This window comes from Danio rerio, chromosome 19 (genome assembly GCF_052040795.2).
Source record: "Danio rerio strain M-AB ecotype USA chromosome 19, GRCz13ab, whole genome shotgun sequence".
Classification (NCBI taxonomy): Eukaryota; Metazoa; Chordata; class Actinopteri; order Cypriniformes; family Danionidae; genus Danio; species Danio rerio.
The window spans coordinates 11579796-11602500 of NC_141039.2; the positions used below are offsets into that span (position 1 = coordinate 11579796).

A 22705-nucleotide genomic window follows, 5' to 3' on the forward strand; every position below is an offset into this window, starting at 1 on the left:
CTAAAAAAGGGCATAATCTAAAAAATGAACACTTGTAAACGTTTTAAGAACATTCCATCATAAGGTTTTTCTAATTTAATGAGGGAAACGTTCTATGAACATTTATAAAATGTGGATAGAATGTTATAATAAAACTATAAATTATGTTGTAAACATTAATATAACAAGGAACTGGAACTTCATGAAAACGTTTTAAAAAATGTTTTTATGACCAAAATATAATGTTAAAACCTAAAACATGCTGGCTGTTTTGATTGTTCTGAGAACATAATAAAACGTTATCCAACGAAGGGACAACGTTAAGGAATGTTTTAGAACTCAAAATTGTTAGCTGAGTTAGAGAAGTAAACAGTGTCATACACATGCTATATTGAATTGATTTTAGATTACCAAGTTTGCCAACTATGGATGTAACAAACTCGTAAAATGTGCAAAAGACTAATATGAGGTATTCATTTGGGAAACTGTGTTACTACTGAGATGTTTACTTATATTTGTTTTACATTTTAACATTTACATTTACATTTTAAACTTGGTAATTTTTGTTTCTCACATATAATGTGATTCCACCTTAAATAGTATTAATGAATGCCCACTTTACAATTTTAATTTGAATATTTGCTCATATCCAAATCAGTTAATTGTCACTGGTTTATTCGTTATTATCACCAACAATTATGGTTGTCAGACCAAAGAGATTCAAATTTGCTCTGTCAAACTTGTACACAGCAGTAGGTGGCAGCAAAGTTCAACATTTGGAAACTACCGCTCCAGATGATGTAATGGTCAAACCTTATGTGAGTATCCGTCGTCATTTACTCATCCTCCACTTGCAAAACCTTTTACAGTTTATTTCTTGAGTTGAACACAAACGTAGATATTTAGAAGAATGTTGGAAACCATCAGCAATTGACTTCCACAAGAAAACAAGAAACAGTATGGAAATCAATAGCTGCTGCTTTCCAACATTCTCAACTAAAAATATTACATGCAACTTTGAGTTGATTGAACTGATTAAAATTAGTTAAAGTAACATAAAACACCATTTGTTGTCATCGCTTTTAAAGTGCTGCATTTCTTTACATATATACCCATAGATACATAGACACATTGATACACAGATACATAGATATCTGCATATCATACACACACACACACACACACACACACACACACACACACACACACACACATATATATATATATATATATATATATATATATATATATATATATATATATATATATATATATATGAGCAATATCACACTCGTAGCAGTACTGTATAGCACTGGTGCGAGGCGTGTGTTGCGTGTATATATATAAATAAATAAATATATATATATATATATATATATATATATATATATATATATATATATATATATATATATATATATATATATATAGACAACAGTTTCAATTTAGTAGTTCGAAATGCAACTTAAAGGAATAAAAGATAAAATAATTAATAATTATTAAGAATTAAGACAAATAGTGTATGTACTTTATCATGCATATTGTTCTTTTTATTTTATTTTTTTTTTTTGCAAATGAATAGTTTAATTTCAAAACATTTTTTCAATTAATAAATTCTTTTAATTAATTTTCTATTCTATAAAAGTGCCATCTACTGTTGTTTCTCTGAACAGCCGCTGGTCAGAATTTCCACCCCAGAACAAGTGCTTATTAATTCTGAAAATAACATGAATTATTTTGCTAATTGTTATTTTATTTCAGTTCGTTTTTCATTGACTGTTGTTAGTTTCATTTTTCTTCTTTTATTTATTGTGAATTTTTAATTTTATTTTTAAATGTTTTTTTGTCTGTGGGACGTCTTAACTTTAATTTACTAAAACAACCTTGGGATAAACTAATTCTGGCCAGCCATTTTTAACATTAATCTATGTGTGTAATGTTATTTTCATTGATTATTTGCTTTATTGTTAAGATGTTGCAATCATTATATCTTTCCTAGTAAGTACGTATAAGTACTTTTTCATTAATTAATAGTACACATTGTTCAGATACCTGTATATATTTCAGGTGTTGACTAGTAATGTTGATAATAGTGACAAATTTCACATTTTTTCCATATAAGCTATGAACATCTGCCTTTGAAATATCAACTATTTGGGTTTGACTAATTGTGACTATTATATATTTTATATACTAGTCATTATTCAGTATAAGGTATTCATTAGGTACTTTCGTTGACACCAATTAGGCTATTAGAGACTTGCACTTAATTACTAGATGCAAGTGTTTATTTGATTTGCGTATAGTAAACATGACAGTCATCATTTATTATGTCATTAGATTCTAGGACTTATTCGATTCTAGTATGTACTTTTTTGACATGAACCTATTAAATAGATAGTTCTTATTGCTTTGCCACTGGAACTTATTCAGTGGATACTAATACACATACTGTATATTAGATACTTATTCGAAGTGTAACTAATATTTTATTTTAGTAAGATCATTTATTGCTGTCTGCTGCACTGTGTTCGCCTCACAGCAAGAAAGTCTCTGGTTCAAGCCTCGGCTGGGTCAGTTGGCGTTTCTGTGAGGAGTTTGCATGTTCTCCCCGTGTTCGGGTGGGATTCCTCTGGGTGCTCCGGTTTCCCCCACAAATCCTATGCTGGATAAGTTGGCAGTTCATTCCACTTTGGTGACCCCAGATTAATAAAGGGACTAATCTGAAAAGAAAATGAACAAATGAATTTATTGCTGTCTTCTGTGTCTGTGACTAGTCAGAACATAAGACATTTAAAAAAGCAATTCTGACTAGTATATAATAAAATAAGATGGTGAAAGCACTATAATCTAATAAAAAGAAGTAACAACAAATGAAGACAGTTGAAGTCAAATACATAAATAAAAATATGGATATCTGATGGATAAGTAATAGTATCTAATGATTAATTACTAATATTTAAGTATAGACACCAACTAAAAAGTATAAGTATTAATAAAACATCTAGAGTGGTTAGCACTGACAGCAAGAAGGTTGCTGGTTTAAGTCCCGGCTGGGTCAGTAGGCATTTCTGTGTGGAGTTTGCATGTTCTCCTTGTGTTAGTGTGGGTTTCCTCTAAGCGCTCCTGTTTCTCCCGCAGTCCAAAGACATGCACTATAGGTGAATTGGGTAAAGAAATATGCCCGTAGTGTATGTGTGTGAATGTGAAAGTGTATGCGTGTTTCCCAGTACTGGGTTGCAGCTGGAAGGGCATCCGCTGTGTAAAAACATATGCTGAAATAGTTGACGGTTCATTCCGCTGTGGTGACCCCTGAAATTAGGAACTAAGCTAAAGAAAATTAAAGAAGTAAATAACCACTAGTACATAAAAATACAGGTCACACTTTACAATAAGGTTCATTTAGTTAACTCTATTATTGCTAACGCATTTACTAACGTTAACAAAGCTTATTAAAAACTGTAAGCCTACAGTTCATTGTTCATTCATTTTGGCAAATACATTATTCAAAACTACTTGTTTAAAATGATTTTTTGACAATTATTAATGTTTGTTGTATAACTAAGTGAGCCACAGCTATGCTAATGCTAGTTCAGAGATCAGTAGGCACAAAGAGCACAAAATCACCAAGAGGCGACATTCTAGTGCGATTTGGGAAACAGCCACTAGATGCCACTAGTGTCACGCGGCAGCCATTTTGGAATGAAAATTGCAATAGAACAACAGCATGTTATCAGTCTGTAAAATAAACTATTAAAAGTGCTGATAATTGTGATAGTAAGTGTTTAATTGTCGCCTTTCAGGTTTTATCTCAGCTTTAATGAGCTTTTTAAATAAATAAATAAAAAACAAAGCAGCTGCTTGCCATCGCGACAGCAATAAGATCCAATGGACGGCCAATCTCTTTCTCTCCAAAATGGAGGAATTTCGGGGTTGTTGCTGGGCGCTGCTGTTGCAATGGAACGTTCTATTGAGTGTCGCCTCTTGGTGATTCTAAGCTCTTTGCTAGGCATATCAAAGTCATTTCACTCGGCGGTCATCTTTGAAACGCCTCTCGGGCAGTGGGAATTCTGTTTGAATGGGAAAACATCAAATTCTTCAAAATTACTTGCCAAGCTTACCATTTTATTTCAAATTACGAATAACCAATAACATTAAATAAGAACTGTCTATTTAGTTTGATTTCTAAATGTTTGTATCACACAAAATCTGCAACTGTACTAGAAAGCGAGCTTTATTCGCCATATAGCGATCGCTGATTGGCTCCTGTACTACAAGGCGGGCATTATTCGCCATAACGCAATCGCTGATTGGCTCCTGTACTAAAAGGTGGGGCTTGATTCGCCATACTGACAGTTACACTTTTCCCCATTCAAAAGTATATGAGTGACACGTCTGTATTTTATAGTCTTCGGGCATATTTTTACCAGTTGTTAAGTTTGAATTAAAAAAAAAAAACATTCTGGTTGTCTGAATAGTTGGATGAAGAATAAGAATAATGTGTTTGCCTGCAGAAGGTGAAAAAATTCAAATGAGTGGAAATGTGTGTCAAATTAAATTAAATTAAGTTACGCCAACAAGTTATTTTACTTTGAGTGTAAAGGAGCTGAATTCGTAAAACATTCCGCTGTATACATTTCTGAAGATCACCACGGTCACTGGAAGCCACAGTTTACACTTTTAGAGATCTCAAATTTCTCTCAAAAGTGCCATTCGTGCCTGCTGTTCTTGCATAAATCCACCAGAGGCCGCTGTTGACTGACTGATTGATCGACTGACCCAACCTCCTCTTTCCCTAAAAACAAACAAATGTGTTTTCAAAAGCTTGACCAGATTGACCAGTGACCACCCACTTCACCTAAACCCAACATTTTTCGAAAGCAATCCAAAAAAAGAAAAGCCCTCTCCTGATTTTTACTACACTTTCAGATTTTACCACATTCGCAGCCTGTTATTTGATTGTTTGTTTTATTTTTTAGCTTCTGTCTTACGTGCTTTCTGGAACCACTCTTCGCCAGACCAGAACCCAGTCGTCATGGTCAACTCCTCTCTGCATCTCAAGTCCACTGATGTACATGGAGAGCTAACTGGACAAACTAGTAATAGGAAAGTGGTCCATACAGAGGTAAGCGGTCAGCACGAAAAGAAACGGCGTCATACCGCCCCATATTGTTAGTTTTAGAGACGAAATGCTGCCATACGTACTTCTGAATACATCATTCACGATCTCCAGAAGTTTATATAAGGCTGTTTTCAGAATGAGCCTATGTTGGCCAAAGCTAAACTGCTGATACCTTAGTGACAGGTCAATAGCTAATATATCAAATGTGTCATTTATCCCAAAATACAACACAAAAACTTTTCTATTCCCATTCAAAAATATTTGTTTAAGATCATGTGGTCTATTTTAACAAAGAAGACCACACAATCCTATCCAAATACTTTTGAATTGATGTAAAATATTATACTCTTAACAAATGAGGGGTAGAAGTATTAATATAAGTAATGGTTTGATTCAGTTTTTTTAACTTTAAAATTGAAGGAATCTGATGTTTCGGAGTACTGCTTGAGTGTATCTAAAGTGTTTCAGACAGGATATCGTGTTTTTATCTCTCCCAGAGGCACGATGATGTAAACACACAAATGTATTTTCTGTTTGTTCATCTGCGTGTCTCCTCCTCCTTCCTGCTTGTCTTCTGCTTTGTCTCTAAAGAAAACACTTATTGACCACATGACAAGAAATGGGAGAAAATGCTTTAGACAGAGAGAGGGAGAGCAGCTGGAAGTGATGTCAATGAACTCAATGATTTTTTATTTGTCTGCACACTGATCAAGACGACGCAAGAACCACATTCACAAATTGCAGTACTATGCAGTGGTGTTTCCTCAAAGACTGAATCACTGAGCAAGACTTCATTCAGACTGAAGGTAAGAGCGCGGACTACATTGAAAAGTACTGTATAAAGTTGTTTCAGACTCTATATGAATCTTTTTTGTTTGTACTGTCATTCTGCAATACAATTCAGGATGTGATTTTTGTAAATAACTTTTATGTCAAGTTATATTGTGTGTTTGTTTATATATGCCAATAACTTTTAGAATTGATTTATACTTTTATATTGAAATTCTTATATAGTTCACCCCGTTTTGTCAATATTTACCCTGTAAAAGATGCTGGGTTCCACACAATCCTTTCATGTCATCTCAATGCAAATCATTTAAGTTAATTTACTGGATTTAACAATTTTAAGAGGATTGAAAATGAAACAATTAAGTTTTCCTAAACACAGTTGTGTTCTCAACTCATTTTTAAATAAGTAGTTTGAACAAGCAGCAAAAATGTTTAATTCTCTACTTGTTATTGACTTTTTTGTATTTTTACCCTTAGCCCCCATAACATTCTTCAAAATATCTTCTTGTTTTGTGTTCAACCAAAGAAAGAAATTCATAAAAAATTAGAGCCACTGGAGTTAGTCTTTACAAATTTAAGTGGATTTAACTTAATTAACTTAATTTAAGTGTAATTTAACTTAAAAACTAAAAATCTGAAGAATTGTGTTGTTTCAGCTCGTTTTAAAGAAGTAGATTGAACAAACAGCAAAAATATTTTTGAGTCTACTTATCATTGACTTCTATAGTAGTTTTGGTCTTTCCCCCCAACATTCTTCAAAATATCTTCTTGTTTTGTTCAACCAAAGAAAGATATTCATAAAAGTTTAGAACCGCTTGAGTGAGGTAATGTTGAGAAATTGTGTGAACAGCCCCTTTAAATTATAATGATTTACTGTATAAAATCCTGTGTGGAGACAACATAAAGAATTTAAGTTAACTTATTGTTTTTTACAAATATGAGTGGATTTAACATAAAACAATTAAGTTGTCACAACAAAACTCAAGCATTGTGTTGTTTCAGCTCATTTTAAATAAGTAGATTGAACAAACAGCAAAAAAATATTTAATTCTCCACTTGTCATTGACCTCTATTGTAATTTTAGCCTCAACATTCTGCAAAATATCTTCCTGTTTTGTGTTCAACCAAAGAAAGAAATTCATAAAAAATTAGAACTACTGGAGTAAGTCTTTACAAATTTAAGTGGATTTAACCTAATTAACTTAATTTAAGTGTAATTTAACTTAAAAAAAAAAAAAACTGAAGAATTGTGTTGTTTCAGCTCGTTTTAAAGAAGTAGATTGAACAAACAGCAAAAATATTTTTGAGGCTACTTATCATTGACTTCTATAGTAGTTTTGGTCTTTCCCCCCAACATTCTTCAAAATATCTTCTTGTTTTGTTCAACCAAAGAAAGAAATTCATAAAAGTTTAGAACCGCTTGAGTGAGGTAATTTTGAGAAATTGTGTGAACTGCCCCTTTAAATTATAATGATTTACTGTAAAAAATCCTGTGTGGAGACAACACAAAGAATTTAAGTTAACTTATTGTTTTTTTACAAATATGAGTGGATTTAACATAAAACAATTAAGTTGTCACAACAAAACTCAAGCATTGTGTTGTTTCAGCTCATTTTAAATAAGTAGATTGAACAAACAGCAAAAAAAATATTTAATTCTCCACTTGTCATTGACCTCTATTGTAATTTTAGCCTCAACATTCTGCAAAATATCTTCCTGTTTTGTGTTCAACCGAAGAAAGAAATTCTTGAAAGTTTAGAACCGCTTGAGTGTGAGGAAATGTTGAGGAAATTGTGTGAAAAGTCCCTTTAAATCGTAATGGTTCACTGTAAAAAATGCTGGGTCCACACAATCAATTTGTGTTAAGCCAACATAAAGAATTTAAGTTAACTTATTAGTTTTTCCAAATTCAAGTGGATTGAACTTAAAACAACTAAGTTCAATCCACAAAAAAACTCAAAAAATGTGTTGTTGCAGCTCATTTTAAATAAGTAGTTTGAACAAGCAGCAAAAATATTTCATTCTCCACTTGTCATTGACTTCTATTGTATTTTTAGCCTCAACATTCTTCAAAATATCTTCTTGTTTTGTGTTCAACCGAAGAAAGAAAATCATAAAAGTTTAGAACCACTTGAGTGAGAGGCAATGTTGAGGAAATTGTGTGAACTGCTCCCTTAACTCATAATGGTTCACTGTAAAAATGCTGGGTCCACACAATCGGTCTGTGTTGAGACAACAAGAAGAATTTAAGTTAACTTATTAGTGTTTACAAATTGAAGTGGGTTGAATATAAAACAATTAAGTTGTACCTCCCCCCAAAAAACTCAAAAATTGTGTTGTTTCAGCTCATTTTAAGTAAGCAGTTTGAACAAACGTTGAGTGTTTTACAATTACTGCTTTGTGTTTAGCGTAAAAGGAGAAACACAACTGATTCTAATGCTGACACCTGTTTTTTTTTTTTTTTAATGGATTATCAGCAGGTTTTACAATGTGTGATTAAGGACACGCAGTTCTCTTTTTTGCTATAACATTTAGTGTGAGTAACTGCTAAATATAATCTCAATACTCTAAATACAAAGATGTTGTGACCTCACATTATTCAGTGGAGCAATTCATAATAACTTGCATTAGCTTCTAAACCAACTTTTAAACCAGTTTTATATGCTGAAACCTTTTAGTTGCCAGACAACTCATATTTAAACTATTTTATGGTGTAGCTTGGAATATGAGCATGCGATAACACTTATGAAGAAGTATCGCTCATTAAAAATAAGTGTACTAGAACGATGTGTTCATTTGAGGGTGGAAGTAACACATATTTTTGACCTACTGGTAATAGCCATACCTTATTCTTCATTTCTACATTAGAGTTTGCAGTGTTTAAAGTAAACATAAATTAATTCGAAATGCCAATAATAATAAAAAAATCTAAAAAATAAAAGTTTGCATTGTTAAGCTACTTTTTAAACATTGGATCGAACTGTAATGTAAACTTAAGATGCAAGTATAGATAAAGGACAAAATATGCTTTCAGTGAACATATTAAGAAGGCCATAGTCAGCTGTATTTAAAATAAACAAGCTTAAGCCAGTAAATCTAGCACAAACCCTTGTTACTTTTGACCCACCCATGTGTTACTTTTGTGTCTACTGACGAGGTCAAAAGTAACAATGTGCAGTTTATTTTTAAGGTAAAATAACTTTGAAGTTGTTGTACATTTGTTCAAAATATCACTTGATATTGATAGACCACAGTTATAAATTAGTAAACACAGACAAACAAATATTTCTGTCCCTGCTTGTTAAAGAGAGTATTTTAAAAACCTCATCATGGACTTTCCCTCATGTAATTTTTTTTTCTTTTTGTTGAACACAAAAGAAGATATTTTGAAGAATGTTTGTTGCTGGCACTCATTAACATCCTTAGAAGAGAAAAAAACATTGGAAGTCAATGAGTGGTAAACTGTAAAATAAATCTGGTTACCTTCATTTTTTAAGCTGAATCAAAAATAGACCTCATATTAATATTAAACTGACTTGCATAGAGCTTGCGTAACTCATACAATTAAGTTGGAACAGTATTAACGTAGTTTAATAAGTTAGAAATAACTAAAACCGCTGTGGTGACCCCAAATTAATGAAGGGACTTAGCCGAAAAGAAAATAAATGAGTGCATGAATATGTTGTCATGACTAACTGATAATTTTTTACAGTGTAGATATTTCACTGCATCTTATTTTGTGTTAACAGAAGAAACTCAAATAGTTTCCGAACCAGTAAAGAGTGAGTAAATGATGAAGTTTTATTTTTAATTAAGTTAATTTTCTCATTAATACCAATATTAAGCGTTAAGAACGTACAATTTATTACATGCATTCTCTAAATTAGACTCAAGAGATTCCTTTTTAAGACTGTGTGCCTGTGTGTTTCCTTCCACTTCTGTATTTTGTTGAAGGTGAAAGGTTCAGAGATTTTTTTTCCCCCTTTTTTCCAGACAGATCTTTTGAAACAGACTCTGAGTAAGAGCTGGTATAGCTGTCATGTGAGACTATATTAAACTATATAAATATTTAATCCTACTGTACTATATTTAAATGAAAATGTTAACCACCCTATAAATACACAAAGAAAAGGTGTTGAGCGCATAAGAGGAAAAACTTGAGATATGACATATGATTATATTCTTGCTCATATTTACTCACTTCTTGTCTGGTAGTTCTTGTTAAGTATTTGCACACAATATTACGGTGGCCGGAGAGCTTAGTGTGCTGCAACTAAAGAAAACACGTGTGCTGCAAATACTCACAATGCAAACACAAATAGAAAAAATGCGCTCAAATCTTTACAACACAAATAGAATAATGCGCTGTAAATAGCATGGACCACAATGGAAACATATTGTAGGAGATGAACTGAAAATCTGTGACAGATGGCTCGGATTTGCCAATTGTGCAGTGACTATTGCTCAGGGAAGTTGTAGGTGACGTGAAGGTGAGCTTTTTGTTTATTTTAACACCCTGATTAAATGATTCCTTTGTCTTTTGCATATTATTAGCTTAAATAAACTGATGATTTACTGTGAGTTGTTATTAGATAACTAAACTGACGAAGTATCCTCAACTAAATATGAGTACTGCGGGACGTATAATAGGAGGTGAGCTTCCCCCCCTCCAGGACATTTACACCAGGCGGTGCATGAGGAAATCCAAGAGAATTATCAGTGACTCCAGCCACCAAAGCCATAGACTTTTCTCTCTGCTACCCTCAGGCAGACGATTCCGCAGCATCCGATCACGCACCAGCCGGCTGAAGGAAAGTTTCTTGCCTCAGACTATCAGGCTGATGAACACTTAACACACCACACACAGACTCTTCCATACCCCTCACTGCACACCATCAATATGTATGCACTGCACTTTAACCAATCCATACTTGAAACAATACTGCCTACAAGTATGTGGACACCTATTCATTGCACATATCGCTGTCAATTTCACATTGTTGTTGTATTTGCACTGTCTGTATTTTGCTCTGTCTGGAGCCAGCACCTAAGCTTTTCACTCATCATAGCACTTGTGCTGCTGATGATGTGAAAATAAAAGTGATTTGATTTTGATTTGAATGAAAATAAGTTCACAATGAGCACTGTTAAATTCTAATAAATCGCAGATAAGAATAAGCTATTTAAAATATAGCTATAGGCCCTTTTAGTAGGCTAACGATAGAAAAGACATCCCAGTTGTAAGAGTGACAAATAATAACTTGACTTCTAGTTGATTATTTGGAAGCGTTAGAAGGTAGATTCTTCAGATCAATCATCTGTTGAACTGCATCCCAATCATCACAAATACTGCAGAAGACCTACTGGAACCTGGACCCAAGATTCTCAGAGAAATCAGTCAAGTTTGGTGAAGGAAATATCATGGTTTAGGATTACATTCAGTATATGTGTGCAAGAGATCTGCAGAGTGGATGTCTACATCAACAGCCTGAGGTATTAAAACATTTGTGCTGCCCATTACATTACAAACCACAGGAGAGGGCAAATTCTTCAGCAGGATAGCGCTCCTTCTCATACTTCAGCCTCCACATCAAAGTTCCTAAGCAAAGAAGGTCAAGGTGCTCCAGGATTGGCCAGCCCAGTCACAAGACATGAACATTATTGAGCATGTCTCGGGTAAGATGAAAGAGGAGGCATTGAAGAAGAATCCAAAGAATCTTGATGAACTTTAGGAATCTTGCAACACTTTCTTTGCCATTCCAGATGACTTTATTAAGAAGTTTATTGGTAATAAGGTATTTGAGTTATTGCAGAGATGGATGCAATCCTCCAAGCTCATGGGAGTCATACACAATATATTATTTTTTCTGCATGACGTTATATTCTAGACCAGGGGTTCCCAAACTTTTCAGCACGCGACCCCTAAAATAACAATGCCATTGACTCGCGACCCCCAATATCCTCTGAGGTGGTTATAAATACAGAAAACTTGCATGCAATGGCGCACACACACACACCAATATTTTTTATGTATTTCAGTGCTGTAAATGGGCCAGAAAGTTTAACCTGGTGTTATAAGATCAATCTGCTGCATCTGACGCTATTGCTGTCTTTAATATAATGTATTTACCCCGGGGGTCGCAATCCAATAGAACAAGTAAATAAGCTACTATAGTAACTATAAACGACTGTTTTTTTCTCTTCAGTTGGTTATGGATAAAATATGGTAATTTCTTATGGCCTAATAATAATAAGTAGATTTTTGGAAATCACCAGGCGACCCCCCTTCATTGTTCCGTGACCCCTCAAGGGGTCCCGACCCCCACTTTGAGAACCACTGTTCTAGACTGTACATTGTTTCTGTTAAATGAAAAGACTTTTGTCAAGGCAAAGTCAGACCTTACTGTGCTGATTGAATAATTAAAAATCAAGGCATGATCATGTTTTATTTTGGTAAAATAAGCGTAATCTAGAGCACTTTGGCTTTCAAATTAGCCACTTCTGATGCCAAATGATCAATAAGAAATCAAGTTATTAATTGTTGTTCCTTAAACTTAGACAGGCGTTATGACGTCAGGTTGTGTAAAAGTACAACATGCTTTTTGTCAAATCAAAATATGCATGTGTTGTGAAGATTTGCAGCATGTTTTTCTATTTGTGTTTGCGATGTGAGGCTTAGCAATGTGTTGTGTTATTTGCGTTTACATTATGACGATTTGCGCGTGTGCTGTCAAAGCAATGAAGACGTTTTTCTTAATTATACTGTCCATACAATTTATGCAAAGCAACTTGTAATCCATTAAAGGTCTTGTGAAGTGCTTTGAAATGTGATTGTTTTGTACAATGTGTGAAGTAATTTGAACTCAAACATGAAGCCAGCGTGGGACATAGATTAGCTCCTCACCTTTCTCAAAAAAACAGCCAATAGCATTGCTTTTTTATCCCAATTCTGCCAGAGAGAGTGGTTAAAATGGAGGGCACATATTACTAAGCTGCATCTGTAACCGCCTACTACTTGAGTAGGTAAAACATTCAAAGTTACTACATGACTACTTAGAAAAGTATGTTCTATATAGTGTGAATGTGACTAGTGGGAACAGAATTCGGACATACTACATCCATTATTTGTTATTATCACATGACCTACTGTACCTGCGACAATTAGGTTGCTTTAAATCCCGTTCATGACTTCTCTCATGTGGCATCATTATATAGTAGTGTCTATTGGATGCACACTACAGAAATCTTGGAAGGAGTGGGTCACTTCTCGTCTAATGTTAGTCAAACACAATATTTGGACTCTGCTTACATACAGATTTTCACATACAGTATCCCTACGCAATCTCAAATGCAGCCATAATGTCTTAATGGGGTGGGACAAGTCAGATACCAGAGAGCATTTGATTGGTCAGAAGATTTGATAAGAAACTGAAGTATGAGTTGACAAAAAAATGATGATCCATTTAGGCAAAAGTGACAAACTGCAAGCTTTGGATTTTCATGGTCTTAATGTGGATTTTCTTAATGTTTTGGAGTACAATTGTCTATAGATATTCGTAAGGCTAACACACTGATACTGACATCTAAAACACTTTATTTTGTTTATCTCTCAGAATGGCCTTCAATACAACTCTTCACACCCACTCCCACATTGATGTATCAACCCACCATGAGAAATCAACACTGGACGTTGATGCCATTATGGAAAATATTACCATTGTCCTGTACACCATTACCATCATCTTCGGCATCAGCGGGAACTCTGTGGTCATCTGGGTGGCAGGTTTTCGTCTTAAACCCAACGTCAGCAACGTTTGGTTGGTCAACCTTGCAGTAGCAGATCTGATCTTCTGCTTCACCCGAATCATTTCACTCATTAAAAACCTCTTCTTTGACTACTGGCCTTTTGGACTCTTTCTCTGCAAGTTCAATGGTTTCTTCAAGTACGCCAACATGTTCTGCAGTGTTTTTCTTCTGGCTGTCATTAGTGTGGATCGAGCGCTCTGCGTCTGGTGTCCGGTGTTCACCAGGAAACGACGGACAATATGTGCTGCTCGTGTGGTCAGTGTGGGAGTTTGGATCGTGGCTGTGATCTTTAGTTCGCCCTACTTTGTTTACCGGCAGGTCTACCTTGGTGACAACAATTTGAGCAAGTGCTCTCTGGAGGTCAGAACAACTTTACATTGGTTAAGGACAAAAAACTTTTAATATGGAATAAAATAGCTTTTATTGCATGTTAACATTGCATATTTTATTGCATGTGTCTAGTGTTGCATTGCATGAAGTTAGGACACGGTTTGACTCTTAAATATGCAGTATGTAAGTTTGATACCAAGTGGTTGAACTAGGTATTGCATTCCTGAATCAAAACAAATGCAAGCGCAGGTTGCAAGATTGACAACCAACAGGAGTGTGCCCTACTATCAAGCCTAAAGGCTGATTTAAGTCATGTTCTAAATAAAAGCAAAGGCACATGATAGAAGGAATATTTTTAATATTAAGAGGAGTTTTTGTTCTAACCAATGCCTAGAACTAATATATTAGAAACGGCTTCTATTTCTCACAGATGAACAACAAAAAACTGACAATGCTCACCTCAGGTACACCTCATGTGCTTTATTCAGTGTTAAATGCTAACAATGTGAGTTTGAATGCCATTTTACATGACATATAATGCCATACTACTGAAAGCAGCAACAGATTGGTAGTTTACCATAGATCTTGAAAATAAATAAAGCGTTTAAAATTGAACTTTAGAACTGTGACAGTGCAAGCCAACACATATCAGTGATTCAGCATGTACATTTAATAATGTTAAAGAGGTTCAATATGTATTAATTCGGTTATCAAGCTTACAATTTTGCTGGAGTGCAGTAAGTGCACTATTCTGTGCCTCTGAAGGTAGTATTTAAATTTCTGTCATGTTTCGTATGGTCAAACTGCTTATCACTGCAAACCTCATCACATAGCGTATTATTAGGACACAGGAATACAATATAACCTGCTTACCTAATGTTTACGTACGTAGTATTTATATTATTTGCTAGTTAATAACCACCTCATGTGGAACTCTGAATCTGTGTCTCATTTCAGATTCTGCTACTCTCCACCGGAGGTCGCATTTCAGTCACGAGCACATGCTTTAAGAGCCTTTCTGAATAAATGAATGAATTAAATATTTGTTTTTAAACAAGGCAACCCGCAGTGCTGAATTATAATTGGCTAAACTGGCAGTGTGCAGGTTAAAGAGACCAAAACATAGATGTTCCTGCAAGTAACTCACATTTTCAAAGCAGAATAATTAACTTCAGCATTGTTTTTCAGATAAACAAGAATGTTCACTTAGCATGTTTCCTAAATATCAGAAAACATATTATGGTATTTTATGCATTAGAAGAGTCAAAAACGTACTGTACATACCTTTAACGTAATACTTTCGCACCTTTACCTTAACACTTCTCGATTTCTTAGTAAAATAAAAGTTTGCAAACTTAAGCTAAATAGATGTACAGTACTGCTGTTTAAGTGAACTCTTAATGGTAAGACTAAATGTTTTATGAATATGACCCAGAAGATGTGCATATGCATGTATATAAATGAGGCCTTTTTACTTTGTGCAGGTTAAAGAATCATCGAAGGGCGACAATTCGGCAAAGAACGCCCTGTACAGCATTCGCTTCTTGTGTGGATTCCTGTTGCCTTTCTTGGTCATCCTGTGCTGCTACGTTCTAGCTGCTATTGGGATACGCAGAGCAAGGTTTTCTGGCAAATCGAAGCCCCTGCGCATTCTCGCTGCACTCGTGGTCGCCTTTTTCCTGTGCTGGGCCCCATATCACTGCCTGCTGCTCGCCAAGATGGTGGACAAGAAAAGCCAAATAGTCAAAGTGGGCCTGCCTATTGCTAAGGGCACAGCGTATTTCAACAGTTGCGTCAACCCGCTGCTCTATTTCTGCATGGGACTCAATATTAGGCAAAACTTTAGGCAAAGCATATCAGGGATTTATCGGAGAGCGCTTATGGAAGAAGTCCCCACTGTACAGTCTCAGGAAGGCACGGGGGATGAAAGCTGTAATTCCCTTTCGAAGACTACAGTACTTAATCGAGGAAGACCCAGGGGGTTGGCTAAAGTTTAAACGAGTTATATTGTAATCTTTGTTCTTTAGCAGTGACAGTCAGTTGTATAATTGTACCGGGAAGACTGATCAAATTAATGTGAAAGATCTATGTTGTCTGACAATTAAGCATTAAGACTGTCAACCCAGGCTCATTCTGAAAATGTACCTCCTACATACATTTCTGGAGACCATGAAATACGCCCCAGGAGCTACGTTTTTTAGCAGTTTTTGTTTTCGCAACGCCTTTTGAGATCTCAAGTTTCTTTCGCCATTCGCACCTGCTGTTCTTGCGTAAACCCACCAGAGGCCACTGTTGACTGACTGACTGAAAGATCGACTGACCCACCATCCTCCTTCCCTAAACACAACCAATTTAATTGATTGATCTGTCCACCCACTTTCCCAACCAAACCAACCATTTTCAAGCAATCCAGAAAAAGAAAAGCATTCGTCTGATTTTTATCATGTTTTTAGATTGTACCACATTCTCACCCTGTTATTTACTGTTTATTTATTATTTTTTTTGGATTCTGTCTTTGTCCTACCTGCTTTCTGGAACCGTTCTTTTAGACTTGAACCCTGTCGTCGTGGTCAAGTCCTCTCTGCGTCTCAAATCTGCCAACGTACATGGCGAGCTAACAGGACAAACTGGTCACAGCGGAAGAGCTGTCCATATGGACGTAATCGGTTAGCTGGTATGCATGAAAAGGAATGGCGTCATACTGCCCCGTTGCTCATTTAAAACATGAAATGCAGCCATACGAACATGGTAACATAATTTGGCGTCTCCAGAAACGTATATAGGGCTACCTTTTCATGATAAGCCTATGTTGAAGACTATTTTGTACATTTACCTGGAACTTTTATCGTGAAAAAACATGAAATAGTTCACCCAAATTCTGTCATAATTTACTCTCCCTTAACTTGTTTATTACTTTATTTCATCCGTTAAACACAAAGGAAGATATTTTCCAAAGAAATTTGGCAAACATATATAATGTTGACTTCCATAGTATTTGTTTTTTCTTACTATGGAAGTCATTACTGGTCTTTCGGCTTTCTTCAAACTATCTCCTTTCGTTTACAACTGGTAAAAGAAGTTGTAAAGGTTAGGAAACGCTTGTAGGAGTAAAACGTGAGTACATTTGTATTTTTGGGTGAACAATCGCTTTAAAAAACATTAAATAATGAACTGGTACTGTGTATATAGAGAGTAATTTTGATGAATTTGATTTCTTTTTTCATAATTCACACATGAGGTCAAAAACAGTTTACAAAGCCTGTTTCTGTCATACTAAAATGAGCAACTGTTTAACAGAGTATTTCTTCACAGCAAACCAATAAACTGTGGTCAGGTTTCCTGAAAAAAAGTCTCTGTAGATTAATGCACTTCTTCCACTTTAGGAACCACAGACTTTTGTTCCTCTTTTCTGATAAAGACATCCTAAAACTTCTTATCTTACGCCAGTAAATAAATTTCAATAACCACTAACTTTATTTCAGCACAGTCCCTGATTTATCAGGAATCACCAGAGCTAAATGAACCAGTAACCCAGATCAAACGCTTCCCGTAAACTGTATTTAAACGGTGTTTAAGGCCCGATTTCTTTAAAAATGAACAATCTTCACTGCCTAAATGATATATGCTATAAATAATAATAAATAATAATAATAATAAATAATTTCCATTGCATTTTAAGTTTCAGACACTTAAGCGTTTTTATTTATTTAATATAGATTGGCAGTGAAGCGTGCATTTGTAGCATCAATAATTAAGAGTGCTGGTGAAAAGAATATAAAAAACACAACACAGAGAAGTAATTTGATAAAAAAAACAACAATATTATTGCGTTAGAGCTTAAATAAACCGTATAAGGCAAAAACAACATTATGTCCATATATTAATACCATAGATACATTAGATGTCGCCTACCGTGTCTATTGGAAGGAATGCGTCAATAGAGCCGCCATATTGGAACAAGGTAGCGCTCCTTTGAAATGAATGCGGGACCAAGGTGCAGTGGAGGATTGTGGCCATTCAAAGCCAGAGAAATACACATATACACATATATCTATGATCGGGAGTTTTCCTGGATGTTAGTATGCATTTTTTTTTTTAATTACGAAAATTATAATTTTACATCACTTTTCTACATTGATGGATCAGTGACCGGACGGGCATTCCTGACAAAAAGCGTGTGTTTATGTGTACAGAAATGTACTATCCACCCTCCCTGTTAAATTTGATCTAATCCGTGTCCTGAAACACACCACCTCTCCTGCTTTCACTTCTCATACTGATGGAGGAAGCAATTCGTTTGTGAATGAATCTCTGTTATGAACGACTCCTTCAATAGCTGACAATATTAGAAGTTTCTGGCAGCGCAGCATCTCGTTGTCATATATTTTTTTTTTGCATTGTTTGCTGATTTTATTAAACCAAATTCACATAAGCCGAGTATTTAGAGCGAGTTGGAGCTATTTTGCCTCATGTTGAATGCAGTAAGTGACTGTTATCATCAATAACGTGACCTGTTTAGCACAAAAGTTCGTAACATGCAAAAACGTCATAAAAAAAAAAAAATCTTACCTATGAAATGTTCTGCCTTTGTGCTTTGATTTCTTTGTTTGCTCGTTTCTACACCCATAGACAGCGCAAAAGTCCCACATCTTCACGTAATAACACTGTCTTGACTAGTGCGGTTGAATGACATTTGTCCTGGGAGCACTGTACCAATGTGGCGGCGCTATTGACGCAAGCTCAGGGTCCCTATGCTATATCTGGTGTATATATCTATGCATTAATACAGCTCTTCTGTGTCAGTTAAATCAAATGACTGTTGAAATTCAAAATTTTAAACTGGTTGAGTGGTTTATAAATAACCCAAAAAAGGTTCAAAATAACCCAACAAAGCACCAAATACTTAACACAACTGGTTGAGTTATTTATAAATAACTCAATAAAAGTTAAAAATAACCCAACAAAGCACCAAATATTTTTAACTCAACCATTGTGTTAAAGGGCCATGAAACCCCCTTGTTTCAGCAGGGTGTTTTCACACCTATACTTTGGAAAAGGTCAGAAAAGTGGGCGTGTCCAGCTCTGTTTAGGGGGGAGTGTCAGGAGGAACTAAAGTGGGATGGTGTGGGAGTGTCTATTTGGGCACGCGCGAGTTTCAGAGTCAAAATACACACACAGGAGAAAGTGATGGTGTTTACATGGACATCTGTAGTCGAATTATTTGCCAAATTATTAAATGTTGGACTTTAACTGCAGTTTGGCTCTTTGATTCAGGGAATTCATTCATGCCCCTCGAGACAAACGAGATATTTGATTCGAGGATCTGCTCTAAGCGTGTATTTTTCATGCAATGTTTGATACCGCACGGCGAATGAGAGAAAAAAACCCTCCGCATTTCCCGGAAACTTAGATGCACACGGCTGGGAGCGTCAGAAAGCTGCGTGTGTTATTCCGGTCACTAAATGCAGTGAAAAACCTACACGAGGTTAAAGTTTGGTTGTGGTGCTAACATGTTTACACTCGGTGCAATAGTTAACTTAGTTCGATACGAACAAACTGAATAAACAAAGAGCACTGGTCGCTCACTTACCAAATCTGTAGAGACAGGACAATCACCAGCAACTAGAGCCGCATCTTTATTAAGAGAAGACTACAAGCGAATCCGGATCTCAGCGTTTGCAGATGAGAACAGCTCTCAGGTAAACAATAATCCTCCTTAGACACGTAAGTTATTGTTGTCGAGCGTCGCGTACACTGTTAATCCACACGTGACTCCAGATGAGCTCTCACAGAGAGAAAATGAAAACAAAACTTAACGGCAGCAAACTGTAAAAGCAACACTTCACGCTTGTTTTGCCAACACAACGTGGCGTCTCTGTCGTGTAAATACAGTGACACTAATGAATCTTAATGAAGTTGCATAATAGAGCGCGCTGATTGGTTTGAACCAAGCCTTACTCATGCATTAATGCATCACACTGTAAGACGTAATAAGACTCACTCTGGCACAGACGCCCAGTCTGCACGCTGGAATACATGCTATTATGTCATGACAGTGACGCAGCTTCAAAAATTAGTTTCAAACCAGAAGTACGAATTTGCTTGAAATAACGCAAAAACAACCAATTTACATTTTTTAGTGAAATATAGGTGTCCTAATAGTGTTTTTAGCAGTGTGGGACACATATACGACTGTCAACAGCTCAAAAAATGTGTTTTGGTGTTTCGTGACCTTTAAATACTTAACGTTTTTTTAGAGTGTGCTAAAATGCCACTTTGTAAAACTTTTCAACATCAGAAGTTAAGCAGAGATCAAGATCCAACTCTATGAGTCAAAAGAAGAAATAAAAGAAAGTATGTGAGCAAATGTGTGTATGTAAAAGGAGAGTGCACTAATGCATGTGTACAGTATATGTGTGAGCTGAGCATTAACCTAGTATTTTCAAACGCATCTAACACTATTTTGAAGTAACATGCTAAATTAAAAATTCATCATTTTTAATATAAAAGCAGCATCTTTCTATTCAAGAAATGGTCACACTTTTTATAATAGGGTTCATTAGTTAATGTATTTACTAACATTAATTACGTGACCAATAAATTTTATTAATTACAATTTCATATCAACCTTGTTAACATTAGTTAATGCATTGTGACAACAAACTCTATTTTTATTAACTAACATCAACAAATACTGTAATGAATGTGTTGTTTATTATTTGTTCATGTTAGTAAATCCGTAATACAACCTTATTGTAATGTGTTACCCCAAAAATAATCACCATTTAGATTCATGCATAGTGTTTTTTGCATGTCTGTGCAAGTCAGCCTGTCAGTCTTCATAGTAAAATGTAACGTCAAGGAACGAGACACTAGATCAGTTGATTGGTGTTATCTTCTCTCTCTCTCTCTCTCTCTCTCTCTCTCTCTCTATCTATCTATCTATCTTTCCAGTTTACAGCAAAGAAACCTACAGTTCTCATGGTTTGCAGTTCTACTGGTGTAGATGATGAGGTTTTCAGATTATCAGTCAGATCCTCTCTGAAAGAAGCCCATGAACACTATGAATAAAGAGTCAAAATAAGGTTTTCACAGTGATGCAATACACTACCTGACAAAAGTCTTGTTGCCTATCCAAGTTTTAGGAACAACAAATAGTAACTTGACTTCTAGTTGATCATTTTGTCTCAGAAGTGGCTTATATAAAAGACAAAGGTTCCTAAATGACACTTTTTTACCGAAATTAAATATGATCATGCCTTGATTTTTAATTGTTTAATCAGCACAGAAAGGTCTGACTTTGCCTAGACAAAAGTCTTGTCACTTAACAGAAATAATGTACGGTACAGAATATAAAGTTGTGCAGTGGAAACAGAATGAATATTGTGTATGACTTCTATGAGCTCAGAGGACTGCATCCATACATCTCTGCAATAACTCAAATAATTTATTTATAAAGTCCTCTGGAAAGGCAAAGAAAGCGTTCTTGCAGGACTCCCAGAGTTCATCATGATTCTTTGGATTAATCTTCAATGCCTCCTCCTTCATCTTACCCCAGACATGCTCAATAATGTTCATGTCTGGTGACTGGGCTGGCCAATCCTGAAGCACTCTGACCTTTGCTTTCAGGAACTTTGACGTGAAGGCTGAAGTATGAGAAGGAGCGCTATCCTGCTGAAGAATTTGCCCTCTCCTGTGGTTTGTAATGTAACGGGCAGCACAAATGTCTTGATACCTCAGGCTGTTGATGGTGACATCCACTCTGCTGATATCTTGCAATAGTGTTTTCACTGAATGTAACCCCAAACCATGATTCTTCCTTCCCCAAACTTGACTGATTTATGTGGGAATCTTGGGTCCATGCGGGTTCCAGTAGGTCTTCGGCAGTATTTGTGATGATTGGGATGCAGTTCAATAGATGATTGATCAGATAAATCTACCTACTGCCACTTTTCCAAATGATCAAGTCAAATTATTACTTGTTGCTCTTACAACTGGGATCGACAACAAGACGTTTGTCAGGTAGTGCAGATAAAAGAATTACTTTTAGCACCCCAAAAGAGCTTTCCGTGAACAGAACAACATTTAAAATATGAATAAATAAATTGTGAAATAAAAGGTCTCATTCTTTTTACAGTTTCTATTTGACCATTGAGGCCAATAAAGAATCTTTATTTTTAAGAATGAAACTTTCTATTCGCCAGCAACTTCTGTTTATTCATAACATGGCAAAACCACTATAATGAGGTCAGCTAGCTTAAAAAGTTAAGCAGACCAGCAGAAATGATTCCTCATATAGTCAATGACCTTAAGGAGATGATTCATCAAAACAAATGAAAATGTCCCTCTCTTTTTGTTCACACTCAAGGTTCTAAACTTTTAGGAATTTCTTTCTTCTGTTAAACACAAAATAAGTTACTCTGAAGAATTTTGGGGAAATAAGCATCTATAAACAAAAAATGGAAGTCATTGGCGGTCCCCCACCCCCCACCAACATTCTTCAGTATATCTGCTATACATCTATACCAGAAAAAAAAAACTCAAACAGGTTTGGAACAAGTGGAGGATGACAAGGAGGATGAAGATACGATTTATCTAAAAATCCTTCTTAAAATGTATCTTTTGAGAAAGCAGTCACATAATATGGACCTTGCGTGTAGAATGTAGAAGTGAAAGTGT

The 22705-nt window shown here is 35.4% G+C and overlaps 1 protein-coding gene and 1 long non-coding RNA gene across 2 annotated transcripts; one reads left to right on the top strand and one right to left on the bottom strand.

The window, feature by feature from the left end:
- Window positions 1–1549: 1549 nt before the first annotated feature.
- LOC147832475 (uncharacterized) lies at window positions 1550–7146 on the bottom strand. The gene is made up of 3 exons (XR_015516538.1): window positions 4971–7146; window positions 4601–4774; window positions 1550–2702 (listed from the first exon to the last, which is right to left on the bottom strand). It is a non-coding gene; the product is annotated as an uncharacterized LOC147832475 (long non-coding RNA).
- Window positions 5723–17375, top strand: si:ch211-171h4.6. Its single transcript, XM_087295475.1, has 3 exons — window positions 5723–5907; window positions 13504–14056; window positions 15511–17375. Exons 2-3 carry the CDS (start codon window positions 13505–13507, stop codon window positions 16021–16023), a joined length of 1065 nt encoding a protein of 354 aa, XP_087151601.1. The 5' UTR covers window positions 5723–5907; window position 13504; the 3' UTR covers window positions 16024–17375.
- Window positions 17376–22705: the final 5330 nt, after the last annotated feature.

Coding starts and splice junctions, on each gene's coding strand:
- si:ch211-171h4.6 (XM_087295475.1), top strand. CDS start 13,505: ATGGCCTTCAATACAACTCTTCACACCCACTCCCACATTGATGTATCA. Junction 14,057..15,510: donor TGAGCAAGTGCTCTCTGGAG/GTCAGAACAACT, acceptor TACTTTGTGCAG/GTTAAAGAATCATCGAAGGG.